The sequence below is a fragment of the Podarcis vaucheri genome (genome assembly GCF_965113315.1).
Source record: "Podarcis vaucheri genome assembly, chromosome: 13".
Lineage (NCBI taxonomy): Eukaryota > Metazoa > Chordata > Lepidosauria > Squamata > Lacertidae > Podarcis > Podarcis vaucheri.
The window spans coordinates 38135916-38156304 of record NC_138751.1 but is presented as its reverse complement, the minus strand read 5'-3'; the positions used below and the strand labels follow the sequence as shown (position 1 = coordinate 38156304).

At 47.9% G+C, this 20389-nt stretch overlaps 1 protein-coding gene and 1 long non-coding RNA gene across 2 annotated transcripts; one reads left to right on the top strand and one right to left on the bottom strand.

The window, feature by feature from the left end:
- The first annotated feature begins 51 nt into the window (after positions 1 to 51).
- On the top strand, positions 52 to 19611 carry PRRG2 (proline rich and Gla domain 2). The gene is made up of 6 exons (XM_082194581.1): positions 52 to 378; positions 3897 to 4060; positions 10348 to 10393; positions 11754 to 11880; positions 15858 to 16001; positions 18236 to 19611. Exons 1-6 carry the CDS (start codon positions 183 to 185, stop codon positions 18264 to 18266), a joined length of 708 nt encoding a protein of 235 aa, XP_082050707.1. The 5' UTR covers positions 52 to 182; the 3' UTR covers positions 18267 to 19611.
- Positions 7080 to 8383, bottom strand: LOC309516081. Its single transcript, XR_014212754.1, has 2 exons — positions 7680 to 8383; positions 7080 to 7502 (listed from the first exon to the last, which is right to left on the bottom strand). It is a non-coding gene; the product is annotated as an uncharacterized lncRNA (long non-coding RNA).
- Positions 19612 to 20389: the final 778 nt, after the last annotated feature.

Below are 20389 nucleotides of genomic sequence, written 5' to 3'. Positions count from 1 at the left end.
TTGGGCTCTTATGAAGTCCCCAGCAATTGTCCCCATGTTATCAGACAGTAGAGCAGCAACTGTTTTCTCTGTGGGGAGGAACCAGTTGTATAATACCTGCAGTGTGTTGTGTCTAATGCCTGTGTTGTTGTTTTTTCGTAAGTGAAGGCTGGCAGATAAGAGAGAGCTACTGTATCACGCGAATGGGTGGTGTTATCCCAGAATATATATTGGAGGACTCTCTTGAACCCAGATCTTTGGCACTGTCTCATGTCCTCCTTTCAGGACGCGTCATGTGGAGTCCTCCATGTCTTCTTTTGCTGTTCCAAGCCCTCAGCCACAGCTTTGCCGTTCCGTTCCACAAGCAGCCGGAACACCAGCAGACTCTAGAGGATCAAAGTAAGTTGAGGGTTGGGGGACACGCACACACACACACACACACACATCCTTGCCAGGACTGCCTGCATCTGTTTTCAAAAGGAATCGCACTGTGGGATAACGCAGAATCCATCTGCTTTTATTCTGGGAATGATGAATCCACTTTGTCGAGGAGCACATTTCAAGGGCAAAGATGCAACAGGGGTTGTGTGTGTGGACTAGGTGGAAAAAACCAAGAACTTGCTTTTCACTGATTGTAAAAGAAAATGTTGTGCGTGCAGAGTCTAAAGGAACAAAGAGCCTGGAGGTCACAGGTGACTTTTTAGGGTTATTTGAAGTGAGGAAAATGCCTACATAAGAGCTGTAAAGTAGAACGAGTTCCCCCTAAATAGGCCTTTCTTAAGCCTTCTTTATTGACGTTTGTACCTTCCTCCCAAGGGATGCGGGTGGCGCTGTGGGTTAAACCACAGAGCCTAGGACTTGCCGATCAGAAAGTTGGTGGTTCGAATCCCCGCGACGTTGCTCGGTCCCTGCTCCTGCCAACCTAGCAGTTCGAAAGCACATCAAAGTGCAAGTAGATAAATAGATACCGCTCTGGCGGGAAGGTAAACGGTGTTTCCGTGCGCTGCTCTGGTTCGCCAGAAGCAGCTTAGTCATGCTGGCCACATGACCCGGAAGCTGTACACCAGCTCCCTCGGCCAATAAAACGAGATGAGTGCCGCAACCCCAGAGTAGGCCACGACTGGACCTAATGCTCAGGGGTCCCTTTACCCCTTTACCTTCCTACTGGCAGCTAGGATATTATGCAAGGATCTTTTCATCCCAGCCACCCATGTCTCCCCACCCCAGAAACTCTATGATTAGGCTTTGGGCTTAGCCAAAGTCCTGCACTGAGCTTCATGGCTGAGTGAGGATTTGAACGCATTTCTCCAGCACTTTAACCACTGCACACCACCACTAGCTCTCTTACTGTCTTTAAGAAATCTACGTCCAGCCAATGAAAGGTTTGTCCCACTGGCTGTGGTAGCAATGAGAAGCCCAAGCTCCCTGCACTGCCCCTCTCATTCCTAAACAGAGACGTCACAGCAAGCAAATAGCCAACGAGTGCATTGGACCCTTGCGGAACCACATTCCACATTTTCCAATGAATACAATATATGGGGGGTGGGGAGCATCTCATTTCCTCAAACTGTGTGCAATAAGCTTTTGAGTTCTAACGAAGGGTCATTCAACCAGGAAATGAAGGCATGTGACTCTGAGCAACGAAAAAAAGCAACAATGCCTCATGCATAGTGTCTAAAACAGCTCACCTGGAAAGGTTGGGAAAGTATCAAAGCAAGCAGTGATATTTGAAGAAAGGAGAAGGACCTGATGGGTGCAGCTGTCGGCTCCCAGGCCTTTTGGACCTCCCAGAAGCCTCTGCTATACCTGCAAAATCCCGTATTTTTCTCTTGATAACACGCACCTGACCATAACACGCACACAGTTTTTAGAGTAAAACGGGGGGGGGGGATTCTGAATGAAACAGTGGATGTATCATTTTTGTGCTTCATGCTGTGGCCACAGACATGTGATTTGACGGTGAGTTTGGGGTAGCCCAATGCAAAGATCCTGAGGATCCATGTGGATCCGTGCTTTGTAACCATGTTTTAAGTGGGGAGGGAAGAAAAAACACAGAAGGGACAAGGAGCAGGAGAGGGGTGTGCGGAGAAGCAGCTGGCTAACAATGCAGGAGAGGGGTTTAACGGGAGGGAGGAAAGGAAGGCAAAAGTTTCCTCCAACCCCCCCCCCCAAGCCAGCCCTCTCTCTTTCTCTCTCTCTCTCTCTCCCACCTGCATGTTTTCTGGCTGCCTGCGAGTCCATAGGATGATGGACAAAGCAGCAGGAGGTGGTGGCTGTCTGCTGCGCTCCTAGCGGACGGGACCTGAGCTGATGCGCGCAGTGTGACTAGGAAGGAATTAGAAGGAAGGACGTGATCCTTTCCTTTCCCCTCTGTTTGCCAGGAGGGCAGAGGATTTCCCTGCTCTTTGTTGCGTTTGAGCAAACACAGCAACCGAAAACAGGAGAGGGTGGGCAGCAAGACCCTGAGGCAGAATGCAGGAAAGCAGCAGCCTCCTCTCTTTAGCCTTCCCTCCTCCGCGCGATCTGATTTTTGCCCCTGTACTCGGGCCAGTCGGCTCCAGGGACCACAAATTCGCTCAGTAACACGCACAGACATTTCCCCTTACTTTTTAGGAGAAAAAATGTGAGTGTTATAGAGAGAAAAATACGGTAAATGTTGCCATTCTCAGTCCTCTTCATATGCAACGTCCCCTAGAGGGTGGAAGTTGTATGCTAACTGGCTGGGGTTGATGGGAGTTGTCGTCAAAAACATCCGGAGGGCACCATGTTGGCAAAGGCTGGTGTATGTGAAAATAAGTGAGGACTTCAGCGTGACACACCCAAGAATACTGGGAGCTGGTGTTTGCTAAGGGTGCTGAGAGTTGTTAGGAGACCCTAGTTCCCCCTCCCAGAATTCCCTGGAAGAGGGATTGGCTGTTAAACCACTCTGGGAACTGCAGAGGGGAATGTGAGTCTCCCATACCACCCAACTTTTTACTACGTAAAATCGGGGTGAGAGTGCGATATTGCGGCACCCCCAACAGCCACTGAGATCTCATACGAATGTCCCATTTTTGCCGGGGCAACTTGGAAGGCATGGGCTCCTAACAAGTGTCTTTCCTTGACAAATTACAGTCCCTAGAATTCTGTAGGGGAGCAGTCTAGCTTGGAGGGCACAGCACAGGGCAGAGGGCACGCACAGGGTCAAAGGTTCCCCACATCTGCTGTAGCAACAACTCCCCTTTCTTTGAGAGAACAAATGACTCTTGGGCCTAGGACAGTGGTGGCGAACCTATGGCATGCGTGCCAGAGGGGGCACTCAGAGCCCTCTCTGTGGGCATGCACGCCGTTGCCCCAGCAGGGCCATAGCTAGGGGGTGAAACGGGTGCTCCAGGGCTGCAGGAGGCTCCTGGCTGTTTCCAGCATGGTCCCAGCGCTGCTAGGGCACCATTTTCAACCTCGGGCCACGCTGGGGGGAGGAGGAGAGGAGGGCTCGTGTTGGGAAACTGCTGCTCTGTCCAGGCCTCGACTTTTGATGCGCCAGGGCCTCCCGCCAGTTTGTCGTTCCTACTCGAAAGTAAGCCACCTGGAGTTCAGCAAGGTTAGACAAATTATCAGCATGCGTACAACAGCAAAAATCACATTACTTGTTCAAAAGCATGCCAAATGCAAACTTTTACCTTTTTTTAAAAAAAAAGTTGTTTGTATCATTGAAAGCTCTGTTATTGTGTTTTTTTCTTTTAAGACAAAAGATGTTAATGTATGTTTTTTTCTAAACTAAAACCTCAGTATTCAGTTTAAATTGCTGTGTTGGCACTTTGTGATAAGTGGGTTTTGGGTTGCAGTTTGGGCGGTCTCTAAAAAGTTCACCATCACTATCCTAGGACATCTTGCCTTCTCTAAACTCCAGGATAATATCTTATGGTTTCTATTCTCAGTGATTCTGGATGACTCTACTGCACATCGATTCCTGAGCCGTAAGCCTCTTTATAACCACTGGGATTTTGAGCTGTTCACGCCAGGCAACTTGCAGCGTGAATGCATAGAGGAAGTTTGCAACTACGAAGAAATGCGTGAAGTCTTTGAGGATGACTTCCAAACAGCTGAGTATGGGGAAAGCCTTGGGCTTGGGAGCATCATAGCGTCCAGCATAGAGATTTTGAAACTGTGTTCTGCTGCACTTCTAGGTAGTCGCAAAAAACACACCCAGAATTATAGAGGGGGAAATGATTCAGGGCCAACACGGATAAATGCCAAATTAAAATCTGATGCAGCTGTCTGTACCTGCTGAGCGAAAGGAGAACCTAGCAACACCTGCCTGCTACATAGCAACGTGTCTTCATGACTGCACCAGGGCGACTAGAGTAAAACTGGAGTTTTAATTTGATAGCCTTGCTAGCAACCTGCCAAAGGGCTATAATGTCAGGAATGTGGTTAGCAAAGAAGAAGCAAATCAAAATACAGTAGTTGTCTGCCATCGTACAGCAAACGTAAAGGCTTACTAAGGTAGTGGACTAGTTGCAGAGGGGGAGAGAGAGAGCATTCGAAAACCAGGACCTCTGCTTTTCCGGGAAGAGTTTAAATAAATTAATAGCAAGAGGGTTGTTGTTTATACAGACATGGGGGTAAAGCCTAATTGCTAAGTTCTCTAGGAAGGAGTTTAATATTGGCGGCAGACCAATTCTGCCCCCCCCCCCATGCTAAAAAGGTAAAGGGACCCCTGACCATTAGGTCCAGTCGTGGCCGACTCTGGGGTTGCAGCGCTCATCTCGCTTTATTGGCTGAGGGAGCCGGCGTAAAGCTTCTGGGTCATGTGGCCAGCATGACTAAGCTGCTTCTGGCGAACCAGAGCAGCGCACGGAAACACCGTTTACCTTCCCACGGGAGCAGTACCTATTTATCTACTTGCACTCTTTACGTGCTTTCGAACTGCTAGGTTGGCAGAAGCAGGGACCGAGCAACGGGAGCTCACCCCGTCGCGGGGATTTGAACCGCCGACCTTCTGATCGGCAAGTCCTAGGCTCAGTGGTTTAACCTACAGCGCCACCCGTGTCCGTCCCCCCCATGCTAGGCCCAACATTTTATATTAAAAAAATAAATAAACCACACTGACTGCACTGCACATTTAAAATATTATTTCCTGCCATCATCTGAGCACCTAGATTTATGAAGTTGAAAACTGAAAGGGCGGAAGCAGACAAAAAGCAGCTCTGAGTCATGCTTTACCTGCTGTACATTTGGAAACTGAAATTGTGATTGATGTAAACTGAGGATGAGGAAAGTTGTGGTTCTGTGTTGCATTCAATGTGTGTGCAGGGTCCTCATACATGAAGCGGGGACAAGATTCCATGCTTCCCTTAGAAGGCAATAAAGCCCTGGTGCTTCAGAGCCAAGGAAAACCAGGGAACATCGTTTGTCATGAACTACAGTGCTCCATGTCAGGACTCGTCTAGGGAATTTGGAGCAGGTAGATTCCTAGCATAGTAAAAGAGCCACGTGCAAACAGGCCTCAGGCTTCCTATTACAGAGCTATGTCCTGGTCTCTGGATGGTTCAGGGCAGGCAGGGAGTGAAACCAGCAGCAGCCAGAGATGGATTGCTGAAATAAATCCGTGACTAGGCTGGGGCTCCTTTGCATCTCAGTTTCCTGGGGGGAGAGCGATAAGGGCTGCATCAAATTGGGAAATCAGTGTGTGTGAGATCAGTTTAAACACCACCCTATTCTGAACTGTGAAGGTGATTCAAGTTGATGTGTTTGTGTGGTTTCTGGGATATCTTCTCCTTTGTATATTTAGATTTTGTGTCTCTTCCTATCTTGACAGGCTATGCAGTTTCCAACGTTTCCATGTAACTAAACGCAAGAGAAGCCAAAGTACATTCTTGGCAGAAACTGCCCAATATTATTTCTCCCTTCTCTCTAAATACACTCTCTCCTGTATCCAAGGCCTTTCATCCCCTTCTTTGCCATCCACACCAGGAGATCCTTCTCCTTTCCTCAGTTCCTGTGTTCTCCCACAATGGAGACTAGTCCATTGCCAATCTCATCCAGCCCTCAGCTTAGACCCCCACCTGCCTGCTTGCTTGCAACCAGTCCAGGGGCTGGCCCTGGCTGTCAGTTTTCTCCTCCATCATCTCAGTGTTTCCCTTGCACAGCTCAGCAGGGAGGAGGAAGATGACAAAAATGAGAAATAGTTGGCTCTCAGTGGCTCTAGCGCCACCTAGAGTTGGCCTCCCTGCCTTCAGACCCACCAGTCTTAAATAGGCACCAGCCGCCACTGTTCCCCCCCCCCGAGCTTATGCCCTCTGCTCTCATTGGTTGAGAGCATTTCTCTAGTAAGTGCATCCCTTTAGTCTGGTGACGAGGACTTCGTGGTCCTCCAGAGATTGGGCTGCATTTGCCATGATCCCTGACCATTGGTCATGCCGGCTGGGGCTGATGAGAGTTGCAATCTGACAACATCTGGAGGGCCACAGGTTCCCAGTCCTTCTTTGCACCAGTCTCCTTAAATCCCCAAATACTGAATTGAATGTATGAATGCTCCAACACATGCCACAGTGGCAGGTCGCCAGCGCTTGAACTGGCTCAGTTAATACAGTGGTACCTTGGGTTACATACGCTTCAGGTTACATACGCTTCAGGTTACACACTCCGCTAACCCAGAAATAGTGCTTCAGGTTAAGAACTTAGCTTCAGGATGAGAACAGAAATTGTGCTCCGGCGGCACGGCGGTAGCAGGAGCCCCCATTAGTTAAAGTGGTGCTTCAGGTTAAGAACAGTTTCAGGTTAAGTACGGACCTCCGGAACGAATTAAGTACTTAACCTGAGGTACCACTGTACTTAGAATTTGTTTTCTGGGTTTCTGTGTGGAAGCATTTGCAGGACCAGAATTAATTGGGGAAACTGCTATTTATAAAGATAACGTGTGCACCCTTGTGCACTTTTTCAAGTTTTTTTGCTGGTGCTGCGAGGGCATAGACACAGACAATAGAACTGGCTTATTCGCGCCTTATCTTTGTGTCAGCTAGCATTATCTCGAGGAAGCGCTGTGTTGTTTTCTCTGTAGCATTCATGTTTATTGACATCTTACACCTTTATTTCACACCAGCCCGTTCTTAAATGCAGTAGTTTAGAAACCAGAAGAACCGCAAATAACGTGTAACCTTCCTTTACTGTAGTCAAGAGGTTAGTTATCGCAGTATTCGCCCTTGATAGTGGAAGACCTAAACAGCCCTAGAGGGGCGAGTCTGTTGCAGCAATTGAGGCGGTGGTTTCCTGCCCCGCTGCAGGTGCTAATTAGCTGAGCAATGCTAAGCTGATTGTGTTAATCGACAATTACTGCTGTTGTAAATGGCGGCTGAACTGGTTTCGCTTATATTTCAGCTTTAATTGAATTGTCACAGTCTGCACCTTCTGCATTTCATTACCATTTGCCTCTACTGTCTATGTCTCTCCCCACCCCCCTTTTAAACCTGTGCATGTTTGTCTGCCACCAAAGCTCATGCCACAATAAACCAGTCCATTTTAACACCACTTCCCATACAGTGCTGGGGATATGTATACAGTGGCGTAGCGTGGATTGTCAGCACCCGGGGCAAGGCAAGTAATTTGCGCCCCCTAACCCGTGGATTTGCGCCCCCTAACCCGTGGATTTGCGCCCCCTAACCCTAACCCCCAGATGTTTCGCCCGGTGCGGCCGGCCCCCCCTGCACCCCCCACGCTACGCCACTGTATGTATATCTTTCATGATTCCCCCTCCTTTGCTTTTTTAAAAAATGGATGTGCTCAGGGGTTGTTGTCAGCACCCGCCGTTTTGAAATATCGGGCCTTTCTGCACTTGCCATTTATAGTGGAATAGTCGCTGTTTGCTCTGATGTGTTTGTTTGCAGCACCCGACTTTCTTCCTCATGGTATCTCCATTTTCCTCCCCCTGTCCAAGTCCCCCAGCTAATTTCCCTTTCCTTCCTGCTCTGTTGGTCATTCTGTCGCCTACCTGGATCTTGAAAAGCATACAGTGGTACCTCAGGTTAAGAACTTAATTAGTTCCAGAGGTCCGTTCTTAACCTGAAAGTGTTCTTAACCTGAAGCACCTCTTTAGCTAATGGGGCCTCCTGCTGCCGCCGTGCCGCCGGACCACGATTTCTGTTCTCATCCTGAAGCAAAGTTCTTAACCCGAGGTACTATTTCTGGGTTAGCGGAGTCTGTAACCTGAAGTGTCTGTAACCTGAAACGTCTGTAACCCGAGGTACCACTGTATAGTGCTAAATGAGGAAGTGGGAAAGTGTTGTTCTTTGAACTTCCTCCTCCAGCTCTCAGTACTTTTCAAGAAGGGGATGGAAAGTAGCTATCTTTACCACCTCATGATGAAGGGGACAGTGAGCGGAGGGGAGGTACAGGCAGTGGCGTAGCGTGTGTTGTCAGCACCCGGGGCAAGGTAAGTAATTTGCACCCCCTAACCCGTGGATTTTAGCACTTGAGTCTCTTCCACTAGATTAGCGCGCCTCCCCCCATATGTTGCGCCCGGTGCGGCCGGGCCCCCCCCTGCACCCCCCACGCTACACCACTGGGTACAGGGGCTTTGTGGGCTCTGGATACGGCATTGTGTCCACAGACACCATGTTGACAACATCAGCATTGAATTCTGCAGAAGGGTGAATTCCAGGAGGTGCCACTTTCCCCAGCGCTGCACCTTGGCAGAAGCTGTTCCTGCTCTAATCCTTCTCCAGCATATTGGACACAGCTGGCAGCCGCCCTATCCCTTACTAATATGACAAATCTCCCAAGTAATTGCAAGCAGAGGTTTGGGCTGTGCAGTTTTGCATGTCCGCAGGATTGCATGGCACAGTTTCTTATGTGCTCGCAGCCAGTTCAGAATTTGGACTGGTTTCAGATCCTGACTCAGAGAGAGGCAACGCCTTTCGTATTAAAATTAACTTGTTGCATACACAGTTTAAAAGATTTACGGTTCCTTCAGCTAAACAAATCTGCCGAGATTTGACTTCTGAGGACGGGGGTTAAGTTAGCCTGTTGTTTGCGGCCAAGAATGCCAAGAGTCCTGTGGCAAAGATTAATTTAGTGCAAAAGGAACTTTCGTTAGCTGATTTTGTGAATCTGAGGGATTTGAGGTTGTCTCCCCTCCCGCCTTTTCTAAAGGACTTTCTTTTGCGATAGACTGATGCCCTCTAGAGTACGTATTGCTAACGACAAGTGTGGAAATAAGGCAGCATTGCTGGAGAAGCAGTCTTAGGCTGTGTGCACACCAGGGTGTCATTGCACATATGGGTGGCACAGATGCCATGTTTCTGTGTATGCTTCAGTCCACACCCAAGCCGGTTCCATTTAAACCTTGACTAGCAGGCAGTGGGGATGCAGCTGGCACTGTGGGTTAAACCACAGAGCCTAGGGCTTGCCGATCAGAAGGTTGGCGGTTCGAATCCCCGCCACGGGGTGAGCTCCTGTTGCTCGGTCCCAGCTCCTGCCAACCTAGCAGTTCGAAAGCACGTCAAAGTGCAAGTAGATAAATAGGAACCGCTCTGGCGGGAAGGTACACGGCGTTTCCGTGCGCTGCTCTGGTTCGCCAGAAGCGACTTAGTCATGCTGGCCACATGACCTGGAAGCTGTACGCCGGCTCCCTCAGCCAATAAAGCGAGATGATCGCCACAACCCCAGAGTCGTCCGTGACTGGACCTAACGGTCAGGGCTCCCTTTACCTTTGGCAGGCAATAACTGATTGAGTGTATTCGCTCTGTTCATTATGGAAACCTGAAGTCTGTTGTTGGCGTGTGCACGAGTATTTGCTTACCTGTAAGTGCATGCACCTGTAAGGGGGGGGGATTCATTTTGCGGTGGAACGGTGAAATAGTGAACTATACCCAAAGCCAAATTGTCAAGCACGTTTCACAATGGGCAAAATGGCCATTTACTTATTTAGTCAGAAAGGCGTGTTTTCCAATTTACCAGATTTGTGCAAAACAACACTTTCAAAAATAAGTACGCGTTTGTTGTGTCGCACCTGGCCTTGCCAGGTAAGGAGCCAGCAGCCCACCAAGAAGGGCCTCACCAGGGCAAAAACCGGCCCCTCCCGCAGCTACACTTCCCAGAATTCCCTGGGGGAGAGGGATTGGTTGTAAAACGACTCTGGGAGTTGTAGCTGTGTAAGGGGAATAGGCGTTTCCAAAAACACTCAGCACCCTTAACAAACTACAATTCCCAGGATCCTTGGGGAGAAGCCATGAACGTTTAAAGTGGCATGATATTGCTTTAAATGTATAGTGCAGATAGCATCCAGTGGTTACCACCACCAGAACTCGGGACGTGGATTTCAAAATGGCGGGAAGGCTGTTATTTGCTATCATGCCATGTTAACCTCCCTTTTTTTTGTTCTCTCTTCAGAAAATGTTTTGGGAGATCTATGAACACAACGGGAAAGGAGGCTCAAGTGAGTAAGGGTAGAAAATGGCAGTGGGAAATTCCCAGGCATCCCTCTTACATTGTGAGTCAGCTAATGACAGAAGGAAACAAACTCCTGTTCGGTTTCCCAGAGGCTCATCCTTGAGGAGCAAACAGGCCACAAGCACCCACGCGCATAATTTATTTTGCCCAATGTGGGGCTCGAACCCACAACCCTGAGGTTAAAAGTCTCATGCTCTACCGACTGAGCTATCCCAGGCCACATTTCAGTAGGGGAAAGCAAGAGCAGACTTTGGCACTTGCGCCAGGGGCTTACTCTGAGCTGAGGGGTGTCAACAGGGCTTTCAAGGCCCAGTACACTCTGCGGATTGGGCCCTCTGCAAAATAAGTTGGTGGGCTCTCATTGCCACTGTGCTTTGCAGCACCCCCAGCTGTCCTACAAGGAAAATACAAAGCATGTTATACTTCATTTTAAAAGGGGGATCAAAAGGGTCTAGTGAACATTTGGTTCTCCGTGTGTTCAAGGCTTTCTCTTGTTGCTGCTTTATTTTTCCAGTTGTTTCTAGTTCACATTCTGTTCCTTACAGTTAAACTTATTTTACAGTAGTTTTTTGAACTTTTTATCCTTAAGCATCCGCTCTCCACCTGCCAAATCCTGCATGTACAATATTTTAACATTTGCAATTTCCAGTCCCTTTTGCCTTAAAAAAACAAACAAATACCCTGTTTAGGGGTTCTCTCATTTTGACTCAATAAAAATCACCATTTTATAGTTCAAATCAGGGAAAATAAATGCAGTAAATGGACAAAAGCACAAAGATTCACAAAATGTTCAAGGGTATGCATACCCCCAGAAAAAAAACACTGGCAATATCTACAACTGAGTGCAAGGAATTTATTTTAGAAATGATTATTGCTGATTTATTGTGGATTTGATAGTTTGTGATTATCAAATCCACAATAAATCAGCAATAATCATTTCTAAAACAAATTCCTTTCCTTCCTCCTACATGTGTGAAAAAGCCCAATAGTTCACTTTTACTAGGTGTTTTCCCTTTTCTTATCTGCACAGTCCACTCTGCCAAAGATCCTGCCCAGAACTCTTATTAAATTCCCAGCCGAAATATCTCCTGTTGTTGTCCCTTCTAAAATAGGAATTCCAAGGACGACCTTCTGCCTCAGTGTTTTCCCACGGCTGCTTCACAAGCAGCCCATAATAGCAAGGGAGGGCAGATTGTACTTCCTGGAGAAAAGGCAACTTTGATATCTCTGAAGCCCCTCTGAATCAGGGTGGCAGTGCTCACAACAGGGCTCCTATTAGAGCAATTTGCGGAGGCGGACACCAGATATCTCTACTAATCTTCCCTCAATCTCTCCAGCTTCCACAGTAAGACCTGGTGTTGACGTGGCTGGCCTGGTGGCTGGCCTCGTAGGAGCGTTGGTGTCTGTAGTCATGTTTGTGATTGTGGCCATGTATTGCATCAAATACCGGAATACGCAGAGGAGCCGTTCCAGGTACGGATCAGGGTCTAAGGATGGGTGCTCTGGGGGCATGCATGCATGGAAATGAGAAACAGTTCCAGGCAGCTTTCAAAATCAGGAGGTCCTAGTCAGGGTCAGCATGAACGATGCAGGGCTCCATTGTCAGGGAAGTTAACTCTTTATTCAAGGAGGTAAAGGTAAAGGGCCCCCTGACCATTAGGTCCAGTCGTGACCGACTCTGGGGTTGCGGCACTCATCTCGCTTTATTGGCCGAGGGAGCCGGCGTACAGCTTCCGGGTCATGTGGCCAGCATGACCAAGTCGCTTCTGGCGAACCAGAGCAGCGCACGGAAACGCCGTTTACCTTCCCGCCAGAGTGGTACCTATTTATCTACTTGCACTTTGATGTGCTTTCGAACTGCTAGGTTGGCAGGAGCAGGGACCGAGCAATGGGAGCTCACCCCATGGCGGGGATTCGAACCACCGACCTTCTGATCGGCAAGTCCTAGGCTTTGTGGTTTAACCCACAGCGCCACCCGCGTCCCTCCTTTATTCAAGGAAACAGCATACAAATCAGCAGCAGTTCTCAGTAGGTCTTGCCCCTGTGGAGCAGTTGCCAGGACTGAAGGTCCCTGCCTTCTGCCCCTTCTAAGGCTCCTCCTCTCCTGGATGTTTCCCAAGCAGTCTCAAACGGTGTCTGTGTACCTGTGGTCTCTGTTCTTCTCTCCTTATTATCCTGCACATTCTTGGAGACCACAGTGGATGAGAGCTTGTTGCAACAATAATATAATAATAATTTATTATTTATACACCGCCCATCTGGCTGAGTTTCCCCAGCCACTCTGGGCGGCTCCCAATCGAGTTAAAAACAATTCAGTATTAAATATTAAAAACTTCCCTAAACAGGGCTGCCTTCAGATGTCTTTTAAAGATGGGATAGCTGCTTATTTCCTTGCCATCTGATGGGAGGACGTTCCACAGGGCGGGCGCCATTACCGAGAAGGCCCTCTGTCTGGTTCCCTGTAACCTCACTTCTCGCAATGAGGGAACCGCCAGAAGGCCCTCGGAGCTGGATCTCAGTGTCTGGGCTGAACGATGGGGGTGGAGTGGGAGAGTCCCTAGATTCTTCAGCAGCCTGACCTCCCTCTTCTGCTTCAGCCTCAGAGTCCGAACTGTTCCCTGACACAGGTTCTTTCTGCTCCCAAACCCTCTTGTCCCTTCAGCATCCAGCCCCTCCTCACAATCTTCTCCCTCTGACCTCTTCTCAAGTGTCCCACTACCAATCCCCTGGCTCTGAGCCTTCCTCCTCTGGAGTTTCCCTTGGGTCCCTGCTGGTGCCTCCCATCGCTCCTCTTCAGCCAGCCAGTCCCTGACAAGTGGATCTCCCACAGTTGATCACACTCCAGTGGGTGCCCTTGACATTGGGGTCCCAGCTCCAGGAGGTACAGTCATACCTTGGAAGTCAAATGGAATCCATTCCAGAAGTCCATTCCAAAATGTTCAGGAACCAAAGCGTGGCTTCGGGTTGGCTGCAGGAAGCTCCTGCAGCCAATCGGAAGCCACGTCAGACATTTGGGTTCCGAAGAACATTCACAAACCGAACACCCACTTCCGGGCTTATGGCGTTCGGGAGCCAAAATGTCTGAGAACCAAGGCATTTGCGATCCAAGGTACAACTGTATAAGCCTCTTAGCAAAACATTCGCCAACAAGGGCAGGATTGCAAGTGCCGTGGAATCCAAACAAGCCAAGGTCGAGCGGAGAAGATCAGCCTAGGTCTAGAGCCCAAGGTCAAACAACAGCCCAAAGTCAATATCACAAGCAGGTCAGGCAAACTACCTGCACAAGGATGCAGAGACCTGTATTGTTCACAGCTAGCAGAGGCCTCCCAGACCACAGCCCTTCCCTGCCACACTAGGCTCCTTTGGGAAGAAGGATATAAATTCAGCGGCCAGGTTGCTCACTGGAGCAAGACGGTTTGAGCATATTACACCAGTCCTGTTTCGACTGCACTAACACGCACCAGACCATAACACGCACGTAGTTTTTAGAGGAGGAAAACAAGAAAAAAAATATTCTAAACAAAATAGTGGATATATGATTTTTGTGGTTCATGCTGTGGCCACAGACATGTGATCTGACAGTAAGTTTGGAGTAGCCCAATGCAAAAATCCTGAGGATCCATGTGGATCCATGCTTTGTAACCATGGAGGAGGGAAGGAAGGGGAACCATGGATCCTCTGCTCACGACTGCAGCAGATCCCCCCTACCACCCGCAGGCATTCGCTCCATAACACGCACAGACATTTCCCCTTACTTTCTAGGAGGAAAAAAGTGAGTGTTATGGTGCAAAAAATACGGTAGTTTCTGGGCCCAATTCAAAGTGCTGTTTTTGACCTATAAAGCCTTAAGCAGCTCAGGACCTCAATACCTGCCTCTTTCCATATGAACCTACCCAGACCCTGAGATCATCTTCTGTAGCCCTCCTTTGTGTGCCTCCTCCTTGAGAGGTCCGGAGGGGGGCAACACAAGAAGGGGGCCTCTCTGCAGTCTATGGAATACTCTCCCCAGGGAAGTTTGCCTGGTGCCTTCATTACACACCTTTAGGCGCCAGGAAAAACATTCCTTTTTAACCAGGCCTTTGACTGATCAGATTTACATCCTAGGCCCTTTTCAAATGTGGGTTTTTTGGAGGGGAGGGGTTATTGGCTTGTTTTTATTTTGGATTTTGTGGTTTTATATTTTGATTTTATTCTGTAAACCGCCCTGAGACCTGTGCCTATAGGGCGGTATTAAATAAATAAATAAATTTAAATCACCGTATTTTTTTGCTCTATAAGACTCACTTTTTCCGTCCTAAAAAGTAAGGGGAAATGTGTGTGCATCTTATGGAGCGAATGCAGGCTGTGCAGCTATCCCAGAAGCCAGAACAGCAAGAGGGATTGCTGCTTTCACTGCGCAGTGATCCCTCTTGCTGTTCTGGCTTCTGGGATTCAGAATATTTTTTTTCTTGTTTTCCTCCTCCAAAAACTAGGTGCGTCTTGTGGTCTGGTGCGTCTTATAGAGCGAAAAATACAGTAATTCCATTTGGTATGCTGGCTGAGACCCTACCTGCCTGCCCACTGTCTCGCCAGGGTCGTGCATGCTCTGGTTATCTCCCGCTTAGACTATTGCAATGCACTTTACGTGGGGCTACCTTTGAATGTGACTCGGAAACTACAACTAATCCAGAATGCAGCTGCCAGATTGGTGGATGTGCGCAGCCACCAGGACCATATAACACTGGACTTTAGATCTTTATTGGCTCCCAGTACATTTCCAAGCACAATTCAAAGTGTTGGTGCTGACCTTTAAAGCCCTAAACGGCTTCGGCCCTGTATACCTGAAGTAGCGTCTCCACCCCCATCGTTCAGCCCAGACACTGAGGTCCAGCTCCAAGGGTCTTTTAGCGGTCCCCTCACTGCGATAACTAAGTTACAGGGAACCAGGCAGAAGGCCTTCTCTGTAGTGGAATGCCCTCCTGCCAGACGTCAAAGAGGTAACGAATTAGATGACCTTCTGTAGATGCCTGAAGGCAGCCCCGTATTAGGAAGTTTTTAATGTGTGATGTTCTGTTGTGTCTTTGTATATTTTGTTGGAAGGTGCCCAGAGGGGCTGGGGCAACCCAGTCAGATGGGCGCAGTACAAAAATTATTATTATTATTAAAATAAATACTGCAGCTGCTGGTAGTTGAGGCATTTTAAGGATTGCTTACCAACAACCATTGGTTGATGGATGTTGGAATCACGTATCACCTGGAAGGCTGGCCGTCCATCTCCATCCTAGATCATTCTTTCTGTAATTCTTGGGCTTAAGAAAGTATTTCTTTCCTAAGCAGCACATGAGAAGCCCTTCTGAAGTCAGTGTGTTATTTATGATGATATAACTGAGCTTGTCAGCAAGCAACCAGAGTCCATAGGAGTGCTTTGTGACATGCTCTCACCATTCTGACTCATCTCCTTCCCTCATCAGGGCTCAAAGCGACCTGTATCCTGCGGTGCCCCTCGCCACCTTTGGCGAGGAGCCAAAGCCAGAGTCAGCACCGGGACTTCCATCCTATGATCAAGTGCTGGAAACCTCAGGTGTGCACGATGCACCTCCTCCACCTTACCACAGGTACAATAGTTTTTGAGATCTTACTCCATGCCTCTTGCCCAAGCTGTATCCAGAGTTTGTGTCAAGTGTGCAAGACAGAAAGCTGAAATGGTCCGTCTAGCGCAGCATTGTTTACACCAGCTTTTCTCAACCTTAGGTCCAACCGGAGGTTGTCGGACTACAGCTCCCATCATCCCTAGCTAGCAGGACACGGGTCAGGGATGATGGGAGTTGTAGTCCAACAACCTCTGGGGCACCCAAGGTTGAGACATGCTGGTCTACATTGACTGGTAGCGGCTCTCCAGGATTTTCAGACAGGGATTCTCTCCCAGCCCTCCCTAGTGATTGGACGTGGGACCTTCTACATTCCAAGCAAGTGCTCTCCCACCGAGCTATGGCCCTCTTCTAGCTTGTTTGGCGGAAGTGGCTGGAGAATTGGATTTGGGTCTTAACGCTCATCACGAATGGGCTGGGTCAGTGGGAAACAAACCCATCTGTCCAGACCACATAGAGGAAGGGCAGAAGATTCCACATCTCGGCTGCAGCTTTGCAGCAGCATTAAACTGCCCAGTGAAGATAAAAATGGGCTAGCTCCATGCACACTGCCCTGAGCTCCTTGCAGGAAGGGTGGGAAACTAATGTGACATGACGGCAACTGACAGAATGCTACTATGCTAGGCAGTTACTGCAGCATGGAGCGGCTTCACGAAACGTAACTTTCTCTGTTGGCTCTGGCTGGGCTTAGCTAAAACCCAGGGACTATCCTGCTGTTTCTAATTTATCTTTATTTTAGAGTATTGTTGTTACTATGAACAACTTAACGGCTGTGTGTACAGTGGTACCTCGGGTTACAGACGCTTCGGGTTACAAATTCCGCTAACCAGGAAGTGGTTGCTCCAGGTTAAGAACTTTGCCCCAGGATAAGAACGGAAATCACGCGCCAGCAGCGCAGTGGCAGCAGGAGGCCCCATTAGCGAAAGCACGCCTCAGGTTAAGAACCGTTTCAGGTTAAGAATGGACCTCCGGAACGAATTTATTAACGTGAGGTACCACTGTATATGTTTATGAACTGGTAAAAGTGTAGCGCAGAAGGCAGCAGTCCATTTCCTCCTGCCTCTGCCCGGCCGTGACCCAAACAGTGCTTTCCATGCATTTCCCTGTGCTCCTAAGTAGTCTGGTAGCTGGGAATTCAGTTTGTATTTATATGCGAATTTGCCCAGCTCACACTTTCCGAAATACAGTGGACGCTCAGGTTGCGAACGTGATCCGTGCAGGATGCACGTCCGCAACCCGCAGTGTCATATCGGCGCACGTGCGGGCTGCGATTTGGCACATGCGCAAAGCGCAATTTAGCATTTCTGCGCATCTGCAACCACCGAAATCCAAAAAAAGCAACGTGAAGCGTCTGTAACTCAAGGTATGACTGTAATATATGAATCAAAACACAGCTAGGCTTCAAGATTTGCACACCTCCAAATTTTGCAATTCCGTTCTCCAGCCAAGGAATGGGTCCAAAAATGCATATACTGGGGTAACTTTGCATTAAAATGCATACGTTCATGAAAATAGCTTGCCAAAAAAAAAAAAGCATCGTATAAGGGAAGACTGCTTTGCAAAAATGAGTATGTAAAAAAAAACTGCACCCGAAGATGTGTTTTTGGAGAAATTCACACGAAAATGCCGCTTTATTTTCATGACTTGTGGTTTTTTTAAAAAACAAAATCACAAAGTTATGTGGAAATGTGGAGAAAGGAACTGGATTAGAAAACAGGAATTGACACACTCGCCAGTCTCTGCTCTGAAGTTTTTGCCTGGCTCACTATTTCTTGTGCACTAGGCCAAGAGAGAGAGGTCAGTTTTCCTTGTTATTAATAAAGAAAAGGGTGTGTGTGTTTGTCCTGAATATATGATGCAACCTTGCATGAATGTTTTAAGCAAATTAGCATCACCTACTACTGTCATTGTACAGTGGTACCTCAGGTTACATACGCTTCAGGTTACACACTCCACTAACCTATAAAAAGTGCTTCATGTTAAGAACTTAGCTTCAGGGTAAGAACAGAAATCGGGCTCCGGTGGCGCGGTGGCAGCAGGAGGCCCCATTAGCTAGTGGTGCTTCAGGTTAAGAACAGTTTCAGGCTAAGTACTGACCTCCAGAACGAATTAAGTAGGTACTTAACCCAAGATACCACTGTATGGCTTCTTGCTCACTGTTAAGAATCTCTATTTTTCTTTTTCTCCACTCCCCACCCCAGGAATAGCACCAACACTGCCCCACCAACCTGAGTTGTCAACAGCAAGATCACCACTCTTGGAAGAAAGTGTACCCCCCTCCCCGCCAATTTATGTACAGAAAAAAACACTGTGAATTCACATGCAGCATACCTGAGTGGGGGGGACACATACACAAATATGGTGTGGACCACTGAATTATGTATATTGCATATATGTGTGTACTATGTACAGAGAGAAAAAGTGTGTGTGTGTGTGAAGACAGAAAGCTGCATTATATTGTTTGAGGAATAAGAATCTGAAATGTGAATAATACGGCTGTTCTTCGCTACTCTGGCATAAAAATGAATCACCAAATTTACAGCTCCGAATCCAGCCCTTGTGCAGGTTTCTGACACAAATCCCTCTCTCCTGCCCACCACCTGTGTCATGTGAACAAGCCTTGTTATAGCTGTGTCTTTCTTCTGTCATGGCTTGCATGCGCTAGCTAGTTTGACAGAGGGTGGATGGGATACCTGCTTGTTTTCATGCCCGATAAAATAATTCTCAGAGTATGCTTGAACAATAACTCTTAGGGCCTTTAGGGTGTGTTCAAGAGCACTATTAAGATGCAGAAGAGAAGAGGAGTGTATAACATTTGCCCTTGTGGTTGGTTTGTGGTATGAAGTCTCTCCATCAGTATAAGTAGTGGTAGCTCGGCCTTCTGCCCCTGCATCCTCAATGGAGCAATGCCTGATCCAGAGAACATCCCGTCCGTATCTAACAATGACATAGGGCACACAGGAAGCAGCCATGTATCGGGTCAGTATTTTCTAACCTAGTGTTTTCTGCTGTGATTGGCAGTTGCTTTCCAGGGCTTCAAGCAGGAGGGCTTTTTTGCAATGCAAGCTGAACACCCCCACCCCCCACATATATTTAGAGAAGTGTGAAAGAAATTAAGGAATGAGGAAGAAATACAGTGGGCAGGCGGGTTAGAGGCAGATGCAAAGGTGTTTAAAAGGGAAGGGGAGACATAGGTTGGTGAGAATATACAGATCAGCTGTAGAAAGCAAATACACCTCTATGGTGATGTAAAGAGGAGCAAATTATGTTTACATGCGTTGCCTACGGCTGTAGTCAGACAAATTTGTGTGGATGTCCAGGAAGGGAAGATTATCCAGTAAAATGGGCACAAGGTGTTTGCATGCACATATGCTAAACTCATATCCATCCATCCTTTTCCACTCACGTGTCCTGAAGTGTTGCTTGCTTGACCCTGAGCACAGTATAACACACCTTTATACTTCTGTGAGAGAAGATAGCGCTGCTGTGTGGACAAGAATGTACCAAAATAACTTGAGCCATCTGTGAATCTTTTATTGTGGCATTTGTAGAAAATAAAATTTGAACTATTCTGTCATTGTCCTTCTTGTCTGAATAGCTCTTGGGTCTGGGCTTGGCACAGGCAGGTTTCACTTATTCTCGGGAAGAAACTAGCCTTAGGGTACCAGGTTGCCCAGGACTTGCCAGCTGAGACATTGCTCTATCACAGGGGTTCCCAAATGGTACTCTTTGGATCACCAATGGTCTGTAAGCTTCATTTGGGTGGTCTGCAGAAGGCCGCTCCACCCATGAGGCAACCGCCTCAGGCAGAAGGATCCACAGAGCCAGCAGATCCTGATGAGGATCTTCATTCCTACCCCCTTTGTGTTATAGACCTTCGCTCACCCGTTCTTCCCTGGTGAGGGAGGAATTTTTTGGTTCACCTCCGATGCCAAAATCTCTTGGGCCCGGCCCTGGGTCTGCATTAAACATACTGATCTTTAAAATTGTGTTCTTAGTGTGTCTTTTATTTATTATACCGTTCTATGAAATGCAAACTGCAATGCAATAAAATGCAACATAAAAGAAGCAATAAAAATACAATTCGAATCATACAGCATCTAGCACAGTGCATTATCATTGCTACGACAGGCGGAAAAAACGTTAAGCAGCTCACCAAGACCATCAGCGGTTTTCAGGTGGTCTTAGGGGTACTGCAGCACTCTTTGCCAATTTGGGAAAGGGTGTATAATAGGGGGAAACACAGCATAGTACTCCATCATATCTGTGCTTTGGCTTGCTCCCAAGTGAAGCACCAACCACAGCTGTGAAACAGGGATAGAGATAAGCAGTATATTGTGTTTAGTCTTTACTAG